Source organism: Scyliorhinus torazame, chromosome 16 (assembly GCF_047496885.1).
Source record: "Scyliorhinus torazame isolate Kashiwa2021f chromosome 16, sScyTor2.1, whole genome shotgun sequence".
Classification (NCBI taxonomy): Eukaryota; Metazoa; Chordata; class Chondrichthyes; order Carcharhiniformes; family Scyliorhinidae; genus Scyliorhinus; species Scyliorhinus torazame.
This window is the reverse complement of record NC_092722.1, coordinates 40,874,156-40,890,803: the sequence shown is the minus strand read 5'-3', so window position 1 is coordinate 40,890,803 and position 16,648 is coordinate 40,874,156. Positions and strand designations below refer to the sequence as shown.

General features: G+C 50.4%; 1 protein-coding gene across 6 annotated transcripts in view; it reads left to right on the top strand.

Moving 5' to 3' along the window:
- Positions 1-16,648, top strand: part of kazna (kazrin, periplakin interacting protein a) — a 798,970-nt gene that overhangs the window by 577,440 nt on the left and 204,882 nt on the right. For all 6 annotated transcript variants that reach the window (XM_072478390.1, XM_072478389.1, XM_072478391.1 and 3 more), the window contains one exon: positions 10,169-10,360. In XM_072478390.1, coding sequence (XP_072334491.1) covers positions 10,169-10,360 — 192 coding nt within the window. The remainder of the gene's footprint in view (positions 1-10,168; positions 10,361-16,648) is intronic.

Here is a 16,648-nt window from a genome sequence, read left to right as displayed (position 1 = left end):
TCTGCAGCTGTTATACTATCTCTAATTAATAATGCCACCCCCCCACCTCTTTTACCACCCTCCCTAATCTTATTGAAACATCTATAACCAGGGACCTCCAACAACCATTTCTGCCCCTCTTCTATCCAAGTTTCCGTGATGGCCACCACATCGTAGTCCCAAGTACCGATCCATGCCTTAAGTTCACCCACCTTATTCCTGATGCTTCTTGCGTTGAAGTATACACACTTCAACCCATCTCCGTGCCTGCAAATACTCTCCTTTGTCAGTGTTCCCTTCCCCACTGCCTCATTACATGCTTTGGCGTCCTGAATATCGGCTACCTTAGTTGCTGGACTACAAATCCGGTTCCCATTCCCCAGCCAAATTAGTTTAAACCCTCCCGAAGAGTACTAGCAAACCTCCCTCCCAGGATATTGGTGCCCCTCTGGTTCAGATGCAACCCGTCCTGCTTGTACAGGTCCCACCTTCCCCAGAATGCGCTCCAATTATCCAAATACCTGAAGCCCTCCCTCCTACACCATTCCTGCAGCCACGTGTTCAACTGCACACTCTCCCTATTCCTAGCCTCGCTATCACGTGGCACCGGCAACAAACCAGAGATGACAACTCTGTCTGTCCTGGCTTTCAACTTCCAGCCTAACTCCCTAAACTTGTTTATTACCTCCACACCCCTTTTCCTACCTATGTCGTTGGTACCAATGTGCACCACGACTTCTGGCTGCTCCCCCTCCCCCTTAAGGATCCTGAAGACACGATCCGAGACATCCCTGGCCCTGGCACCCGGGAGGCAACATACCTTCCGGGAGTCTCGCTCGCGACCACAGAATCTCCTATCTATTCCCCTAACCATTGAATCTCCTACAACTATTGCTTTTCTATTCTCCCCCCTTCCCTTCTGAGCCCCAGAGCCAGACTCAGTGCCAGAGACCTGGCCGCTAGGGCCTTCCCCCAGTAGGTCATCCCCCCCAACAGCATCCAAAACGGTATACTTGTTTTGAAGGGGAACGGCCACGAGGGATCCCTGCACTGTCTGCCTGTTTGTTTTTTTCCCCCTGACTGTAACCCAGCTATTCTTGTCCTGTACCTTGGGTGTGGTTACCTCCCTGTAACTCTTCTCAATCACCCCCTCTGCCTCCCGGATGATCCGAAGTTCATCCAGCTTCAGCTCCAGTTCCCTAACACGGTCTTTGAGGAGCTGAAGTTGGGTGCACTTCCCACAGGTATAGTCAGTGGGGACACCGGTGGTATCCCTCACCACCCACATCCTACAGGAGGAGCATGTAACTGGCCTAGCCTCCATCCCCTCTTACCTTACAGAATATATCTGCTGTGTGGACTAACTAGATCTCCGCCCTCCGACTCTGCTCCCAGTCAGCTACACTTCCTGTAAACTCCTGGCTCTCTTCGCACTCTTTGCGGAAATGTCGGAAACAAAATGAAAGGAGCACCTTACTCCCTCCTCACCTAACTCCCTCGGTCACCAAACTCTCACTATCACACTCAAAAAGCACCAAATTCAGCACTCCCTCGGTCACCAAACTCTCACTATCGCACTCAAAAAGCACCAAATTCAGCACTCCCTCGGTCACCAAACTCTCACTATCACACTCAAAAAGCACCAAATTCAGCACTCCCTCGGTCACCAAACTCTCACTATCGCACTCAAAAAGCACCAAATTCAGCACTCCCTCGGTCACCAAACTCTCACTATCGCACTCAAAAAGCACCAAATTCAGCACTCAGTGCGACTGTAGGGGATCACTTTTATACTGTGAATCTAGCCTCTGAAAAACTGGCCTAATCCAATTAACTAATTAACAAGCTCCAGCTGCAAGTGCCTAGAAGTAGAAGCCTGTTTAAAGCTGATTGAAAATTCACCTTCTTCTAAACCAAACAGCAACTTTTAAGTTAATTAACTAAATAAAAGAAAGACTAAACTTTAGATAAAAATGAAGCCTTATACTCCCTCGGTCACCAAACTCTCACTATCGCACTCAAAAAGCACCAAATTCAGCACTCAGTGCAAAACGAAATTAAGCCTATGCAGGGCCCCCCAGCTCCTGGCCACCTGGACCCCCAAATACCTGAAGCTCCTCTCCGCCTTTTTTAGTGGGAGCTTGCCAATCCCCCTCTCCTGGTCCCCTGGGTGAACCACGAACAGCTCGCTCTTACCCATGTTGAGCTTGTACCCCGAAAAATCCCCGAATTCCCTGAGGATCCTCATTACCTCCGGCATTCCCCCCACCGGGTCCGCCACATATAGCAGCAAGTCGTCCGCACAGAGCGACACCCTATGCTCCTCCCCACCCCGCACCAACCCCCTCCAGTTCCTTGACTCCCTCAGTGCCATAGCCAGGGGTTCAATCGCCAGTGTGAAGAGCAGGGGGACAGGGGACACCCCTGCCTCGTCCCTCGGTGCAACCGAAAGTACTCGGACCTCCTCCTGTTTGTGGCCACACTTGCCATCGGGACCTCGTACAACAGCCTAATCCACCTGACAAACCCCTCCCCAAACCCAAACCTCTTCAGCATCTCCCACAGGTACCCCCACTCTACCCTATCAAAGGCTTTCTCAGCGTCCATCGCCACCACTATCTCCGCCTCCCCCTCCCTCGTCGGCATCATGATAACGTTCAAAAGCCTCCGCACATTCACGTTCAACTGCCGCCCCTTCACGAACCCCGTCTGGTCTTCGTAGATGATCTGCAGCACACAATCCTCAATCCTCGTGGCTAAGACCTTCGCCAGCACCTTGGCATCTACATTTAGCAACGAAATTGGTCTGTAAGACCCACACTGCAGGGGATCCTTGTCCTGCTTCAGGATCAAGGAGATCAGTGCCCGGGACATCGTCGGGGGCAAAGCCCCCCACCTCCCTTGCCTCATTGAAGGTCCTAACTAGCATCAGGCCCAACAGGTCCATATATTTTTTATAGAATTCGACCGGTAAACCGTCCGGCCCCGGTGCCTTCCCCGCCTGCATGCTTCCTATCCCTTTGGTCAGCTCCTCCAGCCCAATCGGGGCCCCTAATCCCGCCACCAGTCCCTCCTCCACCTTCGGAAACCTCAATTGGTCCAGGAAGCGGCCCATCCCTCCCTCCTCCCGTGGGGGCTCGGACCGGTACAATTCCTCATAAAAGTCCCTGAAGACCCCATTGATGCCAACCCCACTCCGCACCACACTCCCTCCCCTGTCCTTAACTCCCCGATCTCCCTAGCTGCTTCTAAAGCTGAAGCGCCAGCATCCGGCTTGCCTTTTCCCCATACTCATAAATCGCCCCCTGGGCCTTCCTCCACTGCAGCTCCGCCTTCTTGGTGGTCACCAGGTCGAATGTGGCCTGGAGGCTGCGCCTCTTCCTCAATAATCCTTCCTCGGGCACCTCCGCATACCTCCTGTCTACCCTCACCATCTCCCCCACCAGCCTCTCCCTCCCCCCCCGCTCCCGCCTCTCCTTGTGGACCCGAATGGAGATCAGCTCTCCCCTAACCACCGCCTTCAGCGCCTCCCATACCATCCCCACTCGGACCTCCCCGTTATCGTTGGCCTCCAGATACCTCTCTATACTTTCTCGGACCCGCTCGCTCACCTCCTCGTCCGCCAACAGCCCCACCTCCAAGCGGCACAACGGGCGCTGGTCCCTCTCCTCCCCCAGCTCTAAGTCCACCCAATGCGGGGCGTGGTCCGAAATGGCTATCGCCGAATACTCGGTATCCTCCACTTTCGCTATCAGCACCCTGCTCAAAATAAAAAAGTCGATTCGGGAATAAGCCTTATGGACATGTGAGAAGAATGAAAATTCCCTAGCCCCCGGCCTTGCAAATCTCCAAGGGTCCACCCTTCCCGTCTGGTCCATAAACCCCCTCAACACTCTAGCCACAGACGGCTTCCTACCCGTCCTAGACGTGGAGCGATCCAGTGCCGGATCCAGCATCGTGTTAAAGTCTCCCCCCATTATCAGGCCCCCCACTGCCAAGTCTGGGATCCGACCCAACATGCGCCGCATAAAACCCGCATCGTCCCAGTTCGGGGCATACACATTGACCAGTACCACCCTCTCCCCCTGCAGCATACCACTTACCATTACGCACCTACCGCCATTGTCTGCCACAATGCTCGACGCCTCGAATGACACCTTCTTTCCCACCAAGATCGCCACCCCTCGATTTTTGGCATCCTGCCCCGAATGAAACAGCTGACCTACCCACCCTTTTCTCAATCTTACCTGGTCTGCCACCTTCAGGTGTGTCTCCTGGAGCATAACCACCTCCGCCTTCAGCCCCTTCAGGGGCGCGAACATGCGGGCCCGCTTGACCGGCCCATTCAGTCCACTTACATTCCAGGTTATCAGCCGGATCAGGGGGCTACCCGCCCCCTTCCCCGCCGACTAGCCATAACCCCTCCTCGGTCCATTCCCCATGGCGGCAGACCCCCGTCTCGACCCCCCACCCCCACCCCACTCGCTCCAGCTCCCCCTTGACCATAACAGCAGCAACTCGATCCTCGATTTCTTCCCCCCCCCCCCCCCCCCGGGCTGGGACCCATCCTAGTTGTTTTACTCCCCCCATTGCACTTCCGCAAGTCTGACTCCTGCTGACCCCGGCCACTCCCGCCTCTCCTTCGACTCCTCCCATTGTGTGACACACCCTCCTCTTCCGTTTCCCATCCACAGGCTCTCCCCCTCCCCCTTCCGTCCTAAGCGCAGGAAACAACCCTCGCTTCCCCGCCCCCTCCAGTCTTCAGCGCAGGAAAAAGCCCGCACTTTCCACTTACCCGGCCCCGCCACCTCTGACGCAGCTCCTTTTGGCCCAGTCCCCTCACCCCCGTCTCGGGCCTCCCCCTCCCCGCGGGGCCCCATCTCACCGCCGGCCATCCACACCTGTTCCATTTGCTTACCCCCCTTCAAGAGCCCCCCCCCCCCTCTCCCCCCAACCAACCCAACCAAAACAATGCCCAACCTGCCCTAACCACCCTCACCGACCAGAAAGAGAAAAACACAAAGAAAAAGAAACCAAGAGCAAAGGACCCCCCTCAAAAAGTAACATATCAACCGCAGTCCCCAAACACCCATCCCGACCCTCAATCTGTGTTCAACGTCTCTGCCTGAACAAAGGCCCACGCCTCCTCCGGAGACTCAAAATAATGGTGCCGGTCCTTGTAGGTGACCCTCAGTCGCGCCGGCTGCAACATGCCAAACTTCACCCCCTTCCTGTGCATCACCGCCTTCGCTCGATTGTACCCTGCCCTCCTCTTCGCCACCTCTGCACTCCAGTCCTGGTATATTCGAACCTCCGCGTTCTCCCACCTGCTGCTCCTCGCCTTCTTGGCCCACCTGAGCACACACTCCCGATCGACGAACCGATGAAACCGCACCAGCACCGCCCGCGGAGGCTCGTTAGCCTTGGGCATCCTTGCCAGCACTCTATGGGCCCCTTCCAGCTCCAGGGACCCCTGGAAGGACCCCGCTCCCATCAGCGAGTTCAACATGGTGACCACATAGGCCCCCATGTCCCGCCCCTCCGGGAGGCCCAGAATCCGCAGATTCTTCCACCTCGACCGATTCTCCATCTCCTCGAACCGCTCCTGCCATTTCTTGTGGAGCGCCTCGTGCGCCTCCACCTTTACCGCCAGGCCTAAGATCTCGTCCTCGTTGTCGGAGATCTTTTGTCGGGCCTCGCGGATCGCCACCCCCTGGGCCGTCTGTGTCTCCAGCAGCTTATCAATAGAAGCCTTCATCGGCTTAAGCAGGTCTACTTTAATCTCTCTGAAGCAGCGCTGGATACCCTCCTGTTGCTCCTGCGCCCACTGCATCCACGCTGCCTGGTCTCCGCCTGCCGCCATTTTGATCTTCTTCCCTCGCACCTTCTTCGGGTCCACCACCACCTTTTTAGTCGCCCCGCTCCTGGTAAAAGCCATATACTATCGGGGAACTATTGTAATCTCCTTCCCACACAGGGAAACGTCGAAAAAGTGCCGTTGGGGGCCCTGAAAAGAGCCCAAAAGTCAGTTTTTGCGGGAGCCGCCGAATGTGCGACTTAGCTCCGCATAGCCGCAACCGGAAGTCCTCGGGAGTGCTACCTAATGAGTGACGGCGGACATGTGAAGTCTGGTTGCTAGTGAATCTTTGTCAGGCAGTTGTGTTTTTAACTGTCCACTGCCAACCCCTTTCAAAGATGTATTTTTACTTGCTGAAGATTCTCTTGACCCCTGTGCCTTGCTCTCCCCATCTTTGCTTACACTACAAACTGGAAAGCTGTGATTTCCCACAGCTTAATTGAGGGTAATCCAGCAATACAGTTTACATTTCAAATCGAGCTCTGGGTCTCTGTTGGCAGCTGGTTTATAAGGTACAAGTGTCGATATCAATAGGAGATCGAACCGAAAGATGCTTTATTGAAGCCACAGGGTTTATTTTATTAGCTCCGGATTGATATTGAACCACATTCTTGCTTCTTAGCTCAACTGACTGATGAACTTTTGGAAGTTCCCAGGCTGTTTCGTGCTGACAAATCATAGGTTTGGGGGGTGGATTGGGTTGGGGACGGGGGGGCAGACCCCAGTTCTTGATTTTGGCTTTGGGGGTGGGCAAAGGGAATGATTTTGAAGATGTAGGTTTTGTTGTATGGCTCTTTGCTTCTCCCAGTTAGTATAAAATTGATGAAATTCTGTGTTCCTGCTAGACATCTCCCAGCTATTACACTGTTCCGATCCAGTGACTCGGGCAGGAGGAGACCATGATGGGTGGGAATGTTAGCTGTGATGGTCCATTTCACTCTGCCAGCCATCTCCCTTCAACCTGCTGACAATACTGTATCTGTTCAGACTGGAGGGAGCCGGGCCCTTGATTTTCTTCTCTTTTCCCCTCACCTGGCTTACCCTTTTAATTGGACACTTATAGAATCATTTTTAACTCTCAAAAGGCTTTGTTATAGCGATACTTGCATTGATCTAATGCCTTGTCTTCTTGTTAAAACCTCATGGAATGTTTTGCACAGTGTTGTAGTTTGACGAGCAGTTGCTGACGTTCTGCTGTAGGGAACTGCAGCAGTCACTTTGTATATCCTGTCAACGCTCATACATGAACAACTGCCCATTAAGTGAGGTTTCTTTGGCTGCGTTCAAGAGGGTGAAGGAAGGCAGATGTTTGGCAAGAGTGAAAACAATAGATGTGAACAGACTAGGGGCATTCTCCATTCTTTCTTCTCCAGATTTCTCCTTTGTCTTCCTCTCCTGGAGATAGTGGGGGTCGTTTCAAATGTGCCATTGTGCATAACAGGCAGGATCAATCCAGCTGCCCTTAGTACGCCTCTGCGAGAGTTTTTCCCAATTCCCGTTTGGAAGCTACCATGGAATCTACTTTCAGTCAGCGCATTCCAGATCACAGCACTTTGCAGTGTCTCTCCTGATACCATCTCTCCCAGATTTCATTTCTGTTGTCTCAGTGTAGGGAGGGCAGTGCAATGTGTTGTATTTTGAGGTGGGACCGTCTGCTGCAAGCATAACCAGTGAACCCTATCAACGATCCCTCATGGAATTTTTGAACTTTCTGCTAGCCAGGCTCGGCATGCCTGGCAATGTCTCTGTGTTCAGTTTTGGTTGCTGAAGCACAGGGGAAGAAGCATCCAGCATCAGACCTGGTGCAGAGAAAATCCCCAAAGCTGAGCCTCAATTGTAGCAAATCTCATATTCCTTACCCATACATGGAGGTGAATGAGGAGACCATATCGATGTAAATAACATACAAGGTGGGATACTGAAGGCTGCAATGTAAGGAGAGGGTTAAAGGAGGAGAAAGAAGTGGCTGCCAATGGAGATGTGCAGAAGACTGTAACTGGAGGAACGCAGAGATTTTGGGGGCCGTGGGGCTGGAGGAGGTGATAGGAAAGGGTGAGGCGATAGTGGGATTTGATCACCCAGGATGAGGATTTTAAAATTGACATATTGCTTTTTTTTGAAAAACATTTCATTAAGGCATTTATAATTTTATAATAACAGTAAACAGTACAAATACAAATGTCAACATAGTGCAAAGACCGCCTCACTCCCTCACAAGTCCCACCTCCTCTAAACAATAATCTGAGAAAAAGCTGAGAAAGCCAGCCATGTCACTAAGCCAGATCTTTGAATTTGGGGGCTTCAAGTCTCTCCACGCTAACAATATCCGTCTCCGGGCTACCAAGGAGGCAAAGGCCAAGACGTCAGCCCCTCTCACCACCTGGACTCCCGGATCTTCCGACACTCCGAAAAATGCCACCTCTGGACTCAGCACCACCCTTGTTTTTAACACCGTGGACATGACCTCTGTAAAACCCTGCCAAAATCCCCTAAGCTTCGGACATGCCCAAAACATATGGACATGGTTTGCTGGCCCTCCCGCACATCTTGCACACCTGTCCTCTATCCCAAAAAACTTGCTCATCCGGATCACCGTCATGTGTGCCCGGTGGATAACCTTAAACTGAATCAGGCTGAGCCTGGCATATGATGAGGATGTGTTGACCCTGCTTAACACATCCGCCCAAAGACCTGCCTCGTCTCCACCCCCCCAGCTCATCTTTCCAATTATGCTTTAGCTCCTCCGTCTGCATTTCCTCTGACTCCATGAGTTCTTTATAAATAGCCAAAACCTTCCCCTCTCCCACCCCCGTTCTGAAAACTACCCTGTCCTGTATCCCCCGTGGCGGTAGGAGTGGAAAGGTCGAAACCTGCCTTTTCAAAAAAAATCCCGTACCTGCAGATATCTGAATCCATTTCCTGCTGGCAGTTCAAATTTCTCCTCTAAATCCTTCAAACAGGGCAAGCTCCCCTCTATAAATGGATCCTCAATCCTCCCAATCCCTGCTCTCTGCCATCTCCGGAAACCCCCCCCCCCCCCCCATCCGGTCTTCCCGGTACAAACCGATGGTTACTGCAAATCGGGGCCCAGACCGATGCTCCCTCCACTCTCATATGCTTCCTCCACTTCCCCCAAACTCTCAGGGCCGCCACTACCACCGGACTTGTGGAGTACCGGGCCAGCGAGAACGGCAGAGGAGGCATTACCAATGCCCCCAAACTTGTGTCCTTGCATGATGCTGCATCTACAAGCTCCCATACCGACCCGACCGACCCCCCCCCCAAAAAAATTGACACATTGCTGTCGTACACTGGCTCTGGGTCAGCAAAGTTGTGGGTGAATGGGACTTGGTGCAAGCTAGGATATAGAGAGCAGTCATGGGTGAATGGTAAGTCTGGATCCAGTGAGGTAGAAACTGGTTCTGACTTGGCTGTGACATCACTAACCTACCAATACTTACAGTCCAGACTGTTATATAAAGGAACATTAGCCCAACAACCCTGTATATTCGCTGCAAATCAGTGCATGTTGTATATCTGAAGTTAGTGGCATGGCATCAGCACTGCCCCAGCCCCTTTATGTAAACTTCTTGCATTCCTCTGGTCACACACATGTTGGTAAAACTTTACAGATCGCCATGTGGCTCTATGTTAAATGTTTTGCACCCCACTCGCAAATGAACAATTTCTAGATTCAGTAGTAGTCTTCAAAAGGGAATTGGATAAATGCTTGAAGGAAAAATCATTACAGGGTTATGGGGAAAGAGCAATTGTGTAACTGGGTTGTTTTTCAAGCCAGAAAGAATGGGCCTCCTGTGAAATGCTAATGCATTATTCAATAATGAAGAGGCAGTTTGTGTCAGCCATTGTTAGAAAAGAGTTTATTTTGTAGTTGGATACCCTTACTCACAGTTACTCGGGTGTTAACCTGTCTTTCCCTCACCCTTTCCCCCCTCCTCTCGCAAGTGCATTTTCCAGAGCTGTCTGTCTGATATTGAAGTACAGTAAGAAGTCTTACAACACCAGGTTAAAGTCCAACAGCTTTCGGAGCTAGTGCTAACCTGGGGTCTGGATCTGTAAAGGCTTAATTACCTGCAAATGCTCGCATTCAAAAGCATTGTCTTGCATCTTTGCTTTTGACTGTATATATGTTTCTGGAACATACCTCTTCATTCGCCTGAGGAAGGAGCAGTGCTCCGAAAGCTAGTGATTTGAAACAAACCTGTTGGACTTTAATCTGGTGTTGTAAGACTTCTTACTGTGCTCACCCCAGTCCAACGCCATCATCTCCACATCATGATATTGAAGTGTTTGCGTTTGGTTTTTTGACAGTGCTTCTCCGTGAGGAAGTTTCCCAACTCCAAGAGGAGGTGCAGTGGTTGAGGCAAATGAAGGAAATGCTGTCGAAGGAGTTGGAGGATTCGAACGCGGGGAAATCGGCTGAGGTCCTGTCGGTGACCGAGCTGAAAGTGCAGCTTGCTCAGAAGGAGACCGAGCTTGCCCGAGCCAAAGAGGCCCTGCAAGGTGAGTGGAACAACTAAGCTTTATAGTGGACTGTTGGAACAGTGAACTCTCTCACTAAATGTGTACCAACTTTCAGCTCAGCAAACCATTCGCAGTAACCTTTCTACACCCCAGGTTTGGCTCCCAGTTTGCCCAGAATTATCTGATCTGAGCCAAGGCAGTGGTCGGAACACTATTGTTAGCTTTTAGTGCCCTTAGAGGATAGTGTGTTGGGGTGGTTACTGTTCAGTGACTGCTCGTTTGGGAATCCAGCTCGATTGTAATGCACAATTGGAATAGCCACCCAGCCCTCACTGTGCAGGCCAGCACACACAGAATGCAAGCTTGATTGGAGCTCCCCCCAGCAAGGTGTCAATGACTTCAGGAGAGGACAATGTATGAGTGATGGGGAAGATGTGCCATGCAGCTGTGAGCCAGGGCGGACACCTTTTACACTTGTTTTTTTCTTTAACTGAAACAATAAACTTTGATGAATGAGCTTGCAACTTTTCAAGGCAAAGAATATTGGCTGTAACAAGAACAGAGGGTGCTGGACAAACTCCGATCTGGCAGCATCTGTAGGGAGAGAGAAACAGATTTAATGTTTAAAGTCTGTTTGGCTCTTCCATCAGGATATTGGCTGTAGTTCTTTACAAATGGAGATGCAGAGAAGATGTTACCAATGATGGGTGTGTCCAGAACCAGGGGTCACAGCCTGAGGATTCAGGGTAAACCATTTTGGACAGAGATAAAGAGACATTTCTTCACACAAAGAGTGGTGAGCCTGTGGAATTCATTACTACAGGAAGTAGTTGATGCTAAAACTTTGAATATATTCAAGAGGTGGCTGGATATAGCACTTGGGGAGAATGGGATCAAAGGCTATGAGGAGAAAGCAGGAATAGGCTATTGAGTTGGATGATCAGCCATGATCGTGATGAATGGCAGAGCAGGCTCGAAGGGCCAAAAGGCTACCTCCTGCTCCTATCTTCTATGTTTCTATGTATGTATCTATGTTCGGGTAGGTGGATTGGCTATGCTAAATTGACCCTTAATTGGAAAAGAATTGGGTACTCTTAAATTTATTTTTTTAAAGTGTTGTTTGATAGTGGTGGGGAACACACCAGCTCTCCCTGAAAAATCGGCCACAAGTGACACTTAGAAACGTTTCTGTTCAATTGCGCCCACAGTTTCACTGATCCAACATTTCCTTTTTTTACTACATATTTAGTGGGCGAGGGGCCTACGAGGGTAATTCGGAGAGCGTCACAGTTGGTTGTGACTTCCCAACACCAATGCCCCTCATCCCGACGAGCGCAGAATTCAAGCAAATAATTGTGAAAGCAATCCACCTTCTTACATTGTTACTAGGACGTCTGGAGTTCCCTCAGTTAGTGTGGTGTCTGGTGAGAAGTACAGCCCAAGAAAGCCTCGAGTTGCTATTTCACTCTGTGCTGCAATGGTAGATCTTAACTGGGTCAGTAAAGTTGAGCACAGCAACTATGTGAGCAGGCGAGGAAACATCAACTGGGCGTGTTTGTGTGTATCTCAGTATTGTCACGTGCACATGTGTGTATGTGTTTATATCTCTATTGTTTCGTGCACACAGGTTTGTGTACATGTGGGGAGCTGGTGGCATAGTGGTATTGTCACTGGACTAGTAAACCAGGAACCCAGGGTAACCTGGGGACCTGGGTTCGAATCCCACCACTGCAGATGGTGAAATTTGAATTCCAGAAAAATCTGGAATTCAATGGCTAAGGAGGACCATGAAACTATTGCCAATTATTGTAAAAACTCATCTGGTTCACTAATATCCTTCAGAGAAGGAAATTTGTCATACTGATATTCATGAATGAATTTTTAAAAATGTCTGTATCTCTGTTGCGTGCACACGTGTTTTTTACATGCCTATATCTCTATTGCATGCACACATGTTTGTGTACATGTCTATAATCTCGATTGTGTGCGCACGTGTTTGTGTACATGTCTATATCTTTATTGCGTGCACACGTGTTTGTGTGTGTGTCTATCTCGATGTTGTTGCGTGCACACTTATTTGTGTACATGTTTATATCTCTGCGTGCATACATGTTTGTGTACATGTCAGTATATCAACATTATCGCAGGCACACATTTGTGTACATATCTGTATATCGATATTGGATTTAAAAAGATTGTACAGTTCGGCTCTAGTGCTTCCCATGGTCCAATATCTCACCCACTCCCGTGTTTTAAGTTCTCACAAGAAGAGCGTCCTAACAAGAGTCGGCGCATTCAGGAGTAGACCAACAAAACGTTGGTGAATTTGTTTCTAAAAACAATGTAACAGGCACAAAAGTGACTCTGTTGCCAGCTCGCCTTCAAGGTTTTTCTGTGCTCTGTCTGCACAAGCAGCAAAAACTCAACAGCGACTTATGGGGGTGTGTGGGGCGAATAACTTGAAGTACTTCTGCTGACAGCCACCTTCTCCTTTAATTTCTAATAATGTCTAATAAGACAATCTGCAAGCTTATTTTCTTTCACGGAGAAAGAAAAGGTTCCCAGGAACCTAAAAGAGGAAATCCAGTTTGATGGCGGTTGTCACTTCAAGGACTCATTCATGGGGCGGGATTCTCCCATTCGGCGGCAGAGTGTCCACGCCGTCGGAAACGGGAGTACCGATTCTGGCCCCTACAGGGGGTCAGCACGGCGCTGGAGCGGTTCACGCCGCTCCAGCCTCCCATTCTGGCGGCAACTGTGCGCTGCGCCAAACCGGGCATGCGTGGTGGTCTCCCTCAATGTGCCGGCCCCGACGCAACATGGCACAGGAGTTCAGGGGCCGGCGCGTAAGAAAATAGGCCCGGGGAGTGAGAGGCCAGCCTGCTAATCAGGTGTGGATGGCGCCGGCGGGACTCTGCCTTTTTAGAGCGGCCGCTCGGCCCATCCGGGCCGGAGAATCGGTGGCCCTCAACCGGTGTCGTGCCAAACATCCCGCACCAATGGCGGCGATTTTCTGCTCTGAGAAGAATCGCATCGGGGCGGCGTGGCGCGGTTGCGGGGATTCACCAACCCGGCGCGGGGCTGGGAGAATCCTGCCCATGGTACTTGGGGGATACTCAGGTCAGTGCAAATATTGATCCAAAAGCTCGGTTTGTGAATTTAATGAGGAGCTGAATTTTTCCAGAGCAAACGAAGCAGTCTGGAGCCATGCAAAATCCAACTGGATGGAACTGGACGTTCAGCAGCATACTTTTATCAAATTCTGTGCAATAACTTGGACTGAAATGATGCGATCAGTAGAAACAGAATGCCTTGTGGAGTGGGACTGTTCATCAGGCTGGAAGACAAAGGGGAGAAAAATCGGCTGGTTTTCTCTGCTCCTGATCCCTGCTTTACCTACATGCACGCGCTTTTCAAGTGGTGTATGAGCATCGAGTGAACACAGGTTCTGCCTTGGCTGCAATTTCCACCTGTCCCAAGGTTAAATGGTTAACTGACGCTCATGGGCGTGGCTCACATGTAATGAAGTCACAAGAGTAAAAGCCCAGCAAGAGCCAGTGCCTTTGGGGGAGGAAAGGAGAAAACCAGTTCTACCTTTACTGTAATAAAACAGTCCAAGGCACAGCTTACAAAACAAACTATGACACATATGAACATATTAGGTCAGGTGACCAAAAGCTTGGTCAAAGCGGTAGGTTTTGAGAAGTATCTTGAAGGATGAAAGAGAGGTGGAGCGGTGTAGGGAGGGTATTCCAGAGCTTAGAGCCTAGGTAATGGAAGGGATGGCCACCAATGGTGGAGGGATTAAAATCGGTGATACTCAAGGTGCCAGTTATCGCGGAGGGTTGTGGGCTGGAAGAGAGCCCAGAACCCAACTAGTTGCAAGCAACTCCCTGTTTAGGGATCTGTTGCCTCAGTCCTTCTCTGATTCAGTAGCAACTGGCGGGAATCTATCTAAAATTCTGGGTATGCCCCTGCTTTGCTGTGTGATCTCGATTTCCTTTAATGCCTGCAGAATTGCCAGTCCACGTCCTGCCATGCAAAGTCACAAGAGTGACAGTGGATCAAGAAGCCTGGACTCATTCCCCATCATTCAGGAAGCTCTTGGCTGGCAGCTGGTTTTATTGAAGTGTTTTAACATCGCATACAATCAATGCAAGACTTTAATAGCAAATTGATCCCATGTGGCTGCGAATGTATTTGTTTTCATTTACAAAATATAAGTAGCTAGCCGCAATTAACAGTAAGTTTGTAGGGCTGTGAGATTCTACAAATATCCCTGTATTGTATGCCATTAACTAGTGACTGCAGTTGAAGGCAGTGCTCCACGTCGAATCCACTTCCACAGCTCGCCCAGCAACTTCATCCAAATATCCATTCTTTATATGTGATCTGTCGGTGAATATCAATAGGGTATTCACCAGAGGGGAGCATTATAGCCAAATCGATCCTGTCCTCCACACACACACACACACACGCATTTTATACAAGAGCTCAGTTGATAACAACTGGGACTGGAAAACCTGACTGCTGCTCCCCTCCCCCTCCCCACCAAACTTCAAACTGGGCACTGAGGCAAAATGTCTTCCCAGCTGCGATCAACCAGCTTAACGCAGATTGGAAATTCAGCCTGAAGCCTTTCTGTGTGTATGGTTCAGGCGCTGGTCTGCGGCTACTAATCCTTTGAGGAAGTTCAAATAGAAATGTTAAAGGAGGAAAAGAAACTTTGCTGATCTAAAAATATCTATTTTTGTTTCCCCAGTGGGCACTACTGTCACAGCATGAGGGCATCTCGAAGGGCGCTAAATTGCCCCTTAATTGGAAAAAAGGAATTGGATACTCTAAACTTATATTTAAAAAAATATGATGACATGTAGGGTCATATATGGCATCTTCCAGTAATACTGTTGGAATAGGCTCATAACCTCAGTAGACTTCTAAATCCTGGAGATGGAGCCGAATTAGCATTATTGTCTACAATAATTAACCTCCAACAAACTTTTTATTTCAACAATGCAGATCTTACTTCAACTCCCTCACAATATCCACTTGACAAAAGGAGAAACAAATACCAAAATCGACACAGCCAACTAGTGTAGAGTCCCTACAGTGCAGAAGGAGGACATTTGGCCCATCGGGTCTGCACCGACCCTCCGAAACAGCACCCTACCGAGGTCTATTTCCCCATCCCATCCCCGCAAACTAACCTGTGCATCTTTGGACGCTTCAGGGCAATTTAGCATGGCCAGTCCACCTAACCTGCACATCTTTGGCAAGTGGGAGGAAACCAAAGCATCCAGTGGGCAGCACGGTAGCATTGTGGCTAGCACAATTGCTTCACAGCTCCAGGGTCCCAGGTTCGATTCCGGCTTGGGTCACTGTCTGTGTGGAGTCTGCACATCCTCCCCGTGTGTGCGTGGGTTTCCTCCGGGTGCTCCGGTTTCCTCCCACAGTCCAAAGATGTGCAGGTTAGGTGGATTGGCCATGATAAATTGCCCTTAGTGTTCAAAATTTCCCTTAGTGTTGGGTGGGGTTATTGGGTTATGGGGATAGGGTGGCGGTGTTGACCTTGGGTAGGGTGCTCTTTCCAAGAGCCGGTGCAGACTCGATGGGCCGAATGGCCTCCTTCTGCACTGTAAATTCTATGAATCCCATGCAAACCGTCACCCAAGGCTGGAAGGCTGGAGTGCGTGTTCTCAGACTTCTGTGTCTCCTGCCCGATGGAAGAAGTTGGAAGAGTGAGTAAGCCGGGTGGGAGGGATCTTTGATTATGCAGCCCGCTTTCCCCAGGCAGCGGGAGGTGTAGATGGAGTCAATGGATGGGAGGCAGGTTCGTGTGATGGACTGGAGGGGCTGCCATTCCATTTGGTGGCAACCCACTTTAGGTATTTGGGGTATCATGTGGCCCAGGATTGGGAGGGCTCCAAAAATACAATTTTACCAGTTTGGTGGAGGAGGGTGAAGGCCGATCTGTCGAGGTGGGACAACCTCCCGTTGGCAGGCCGGGTGCAGGCAGTTAAAATGAATGTATTGCTGTGACTCTTGTTCTTATTCCAGTGTCTGCCGGTCTTTTTATCAAAGTCTTTCTTCGGGGAGGTGGTCAAATTGATCTCCTCGTTGCTGGAGGTGGTGCTGCCAGCAGGAGAGCTGGAGAACGGGATTGTTTCGGCGAGCTATGGGAGGATACTGGGGGAGGATAGGGTGTCTATGGAGGGGATTAAGGCAGAGTGAGAGGGGGAGCTGATGGGGGGGGTTGTGATGGAAGAGGAATTGTGGTGTGAGGTGCTTTGGAGGATGAATGCCTCAACCTTGTGTGCGAGGCTAGGG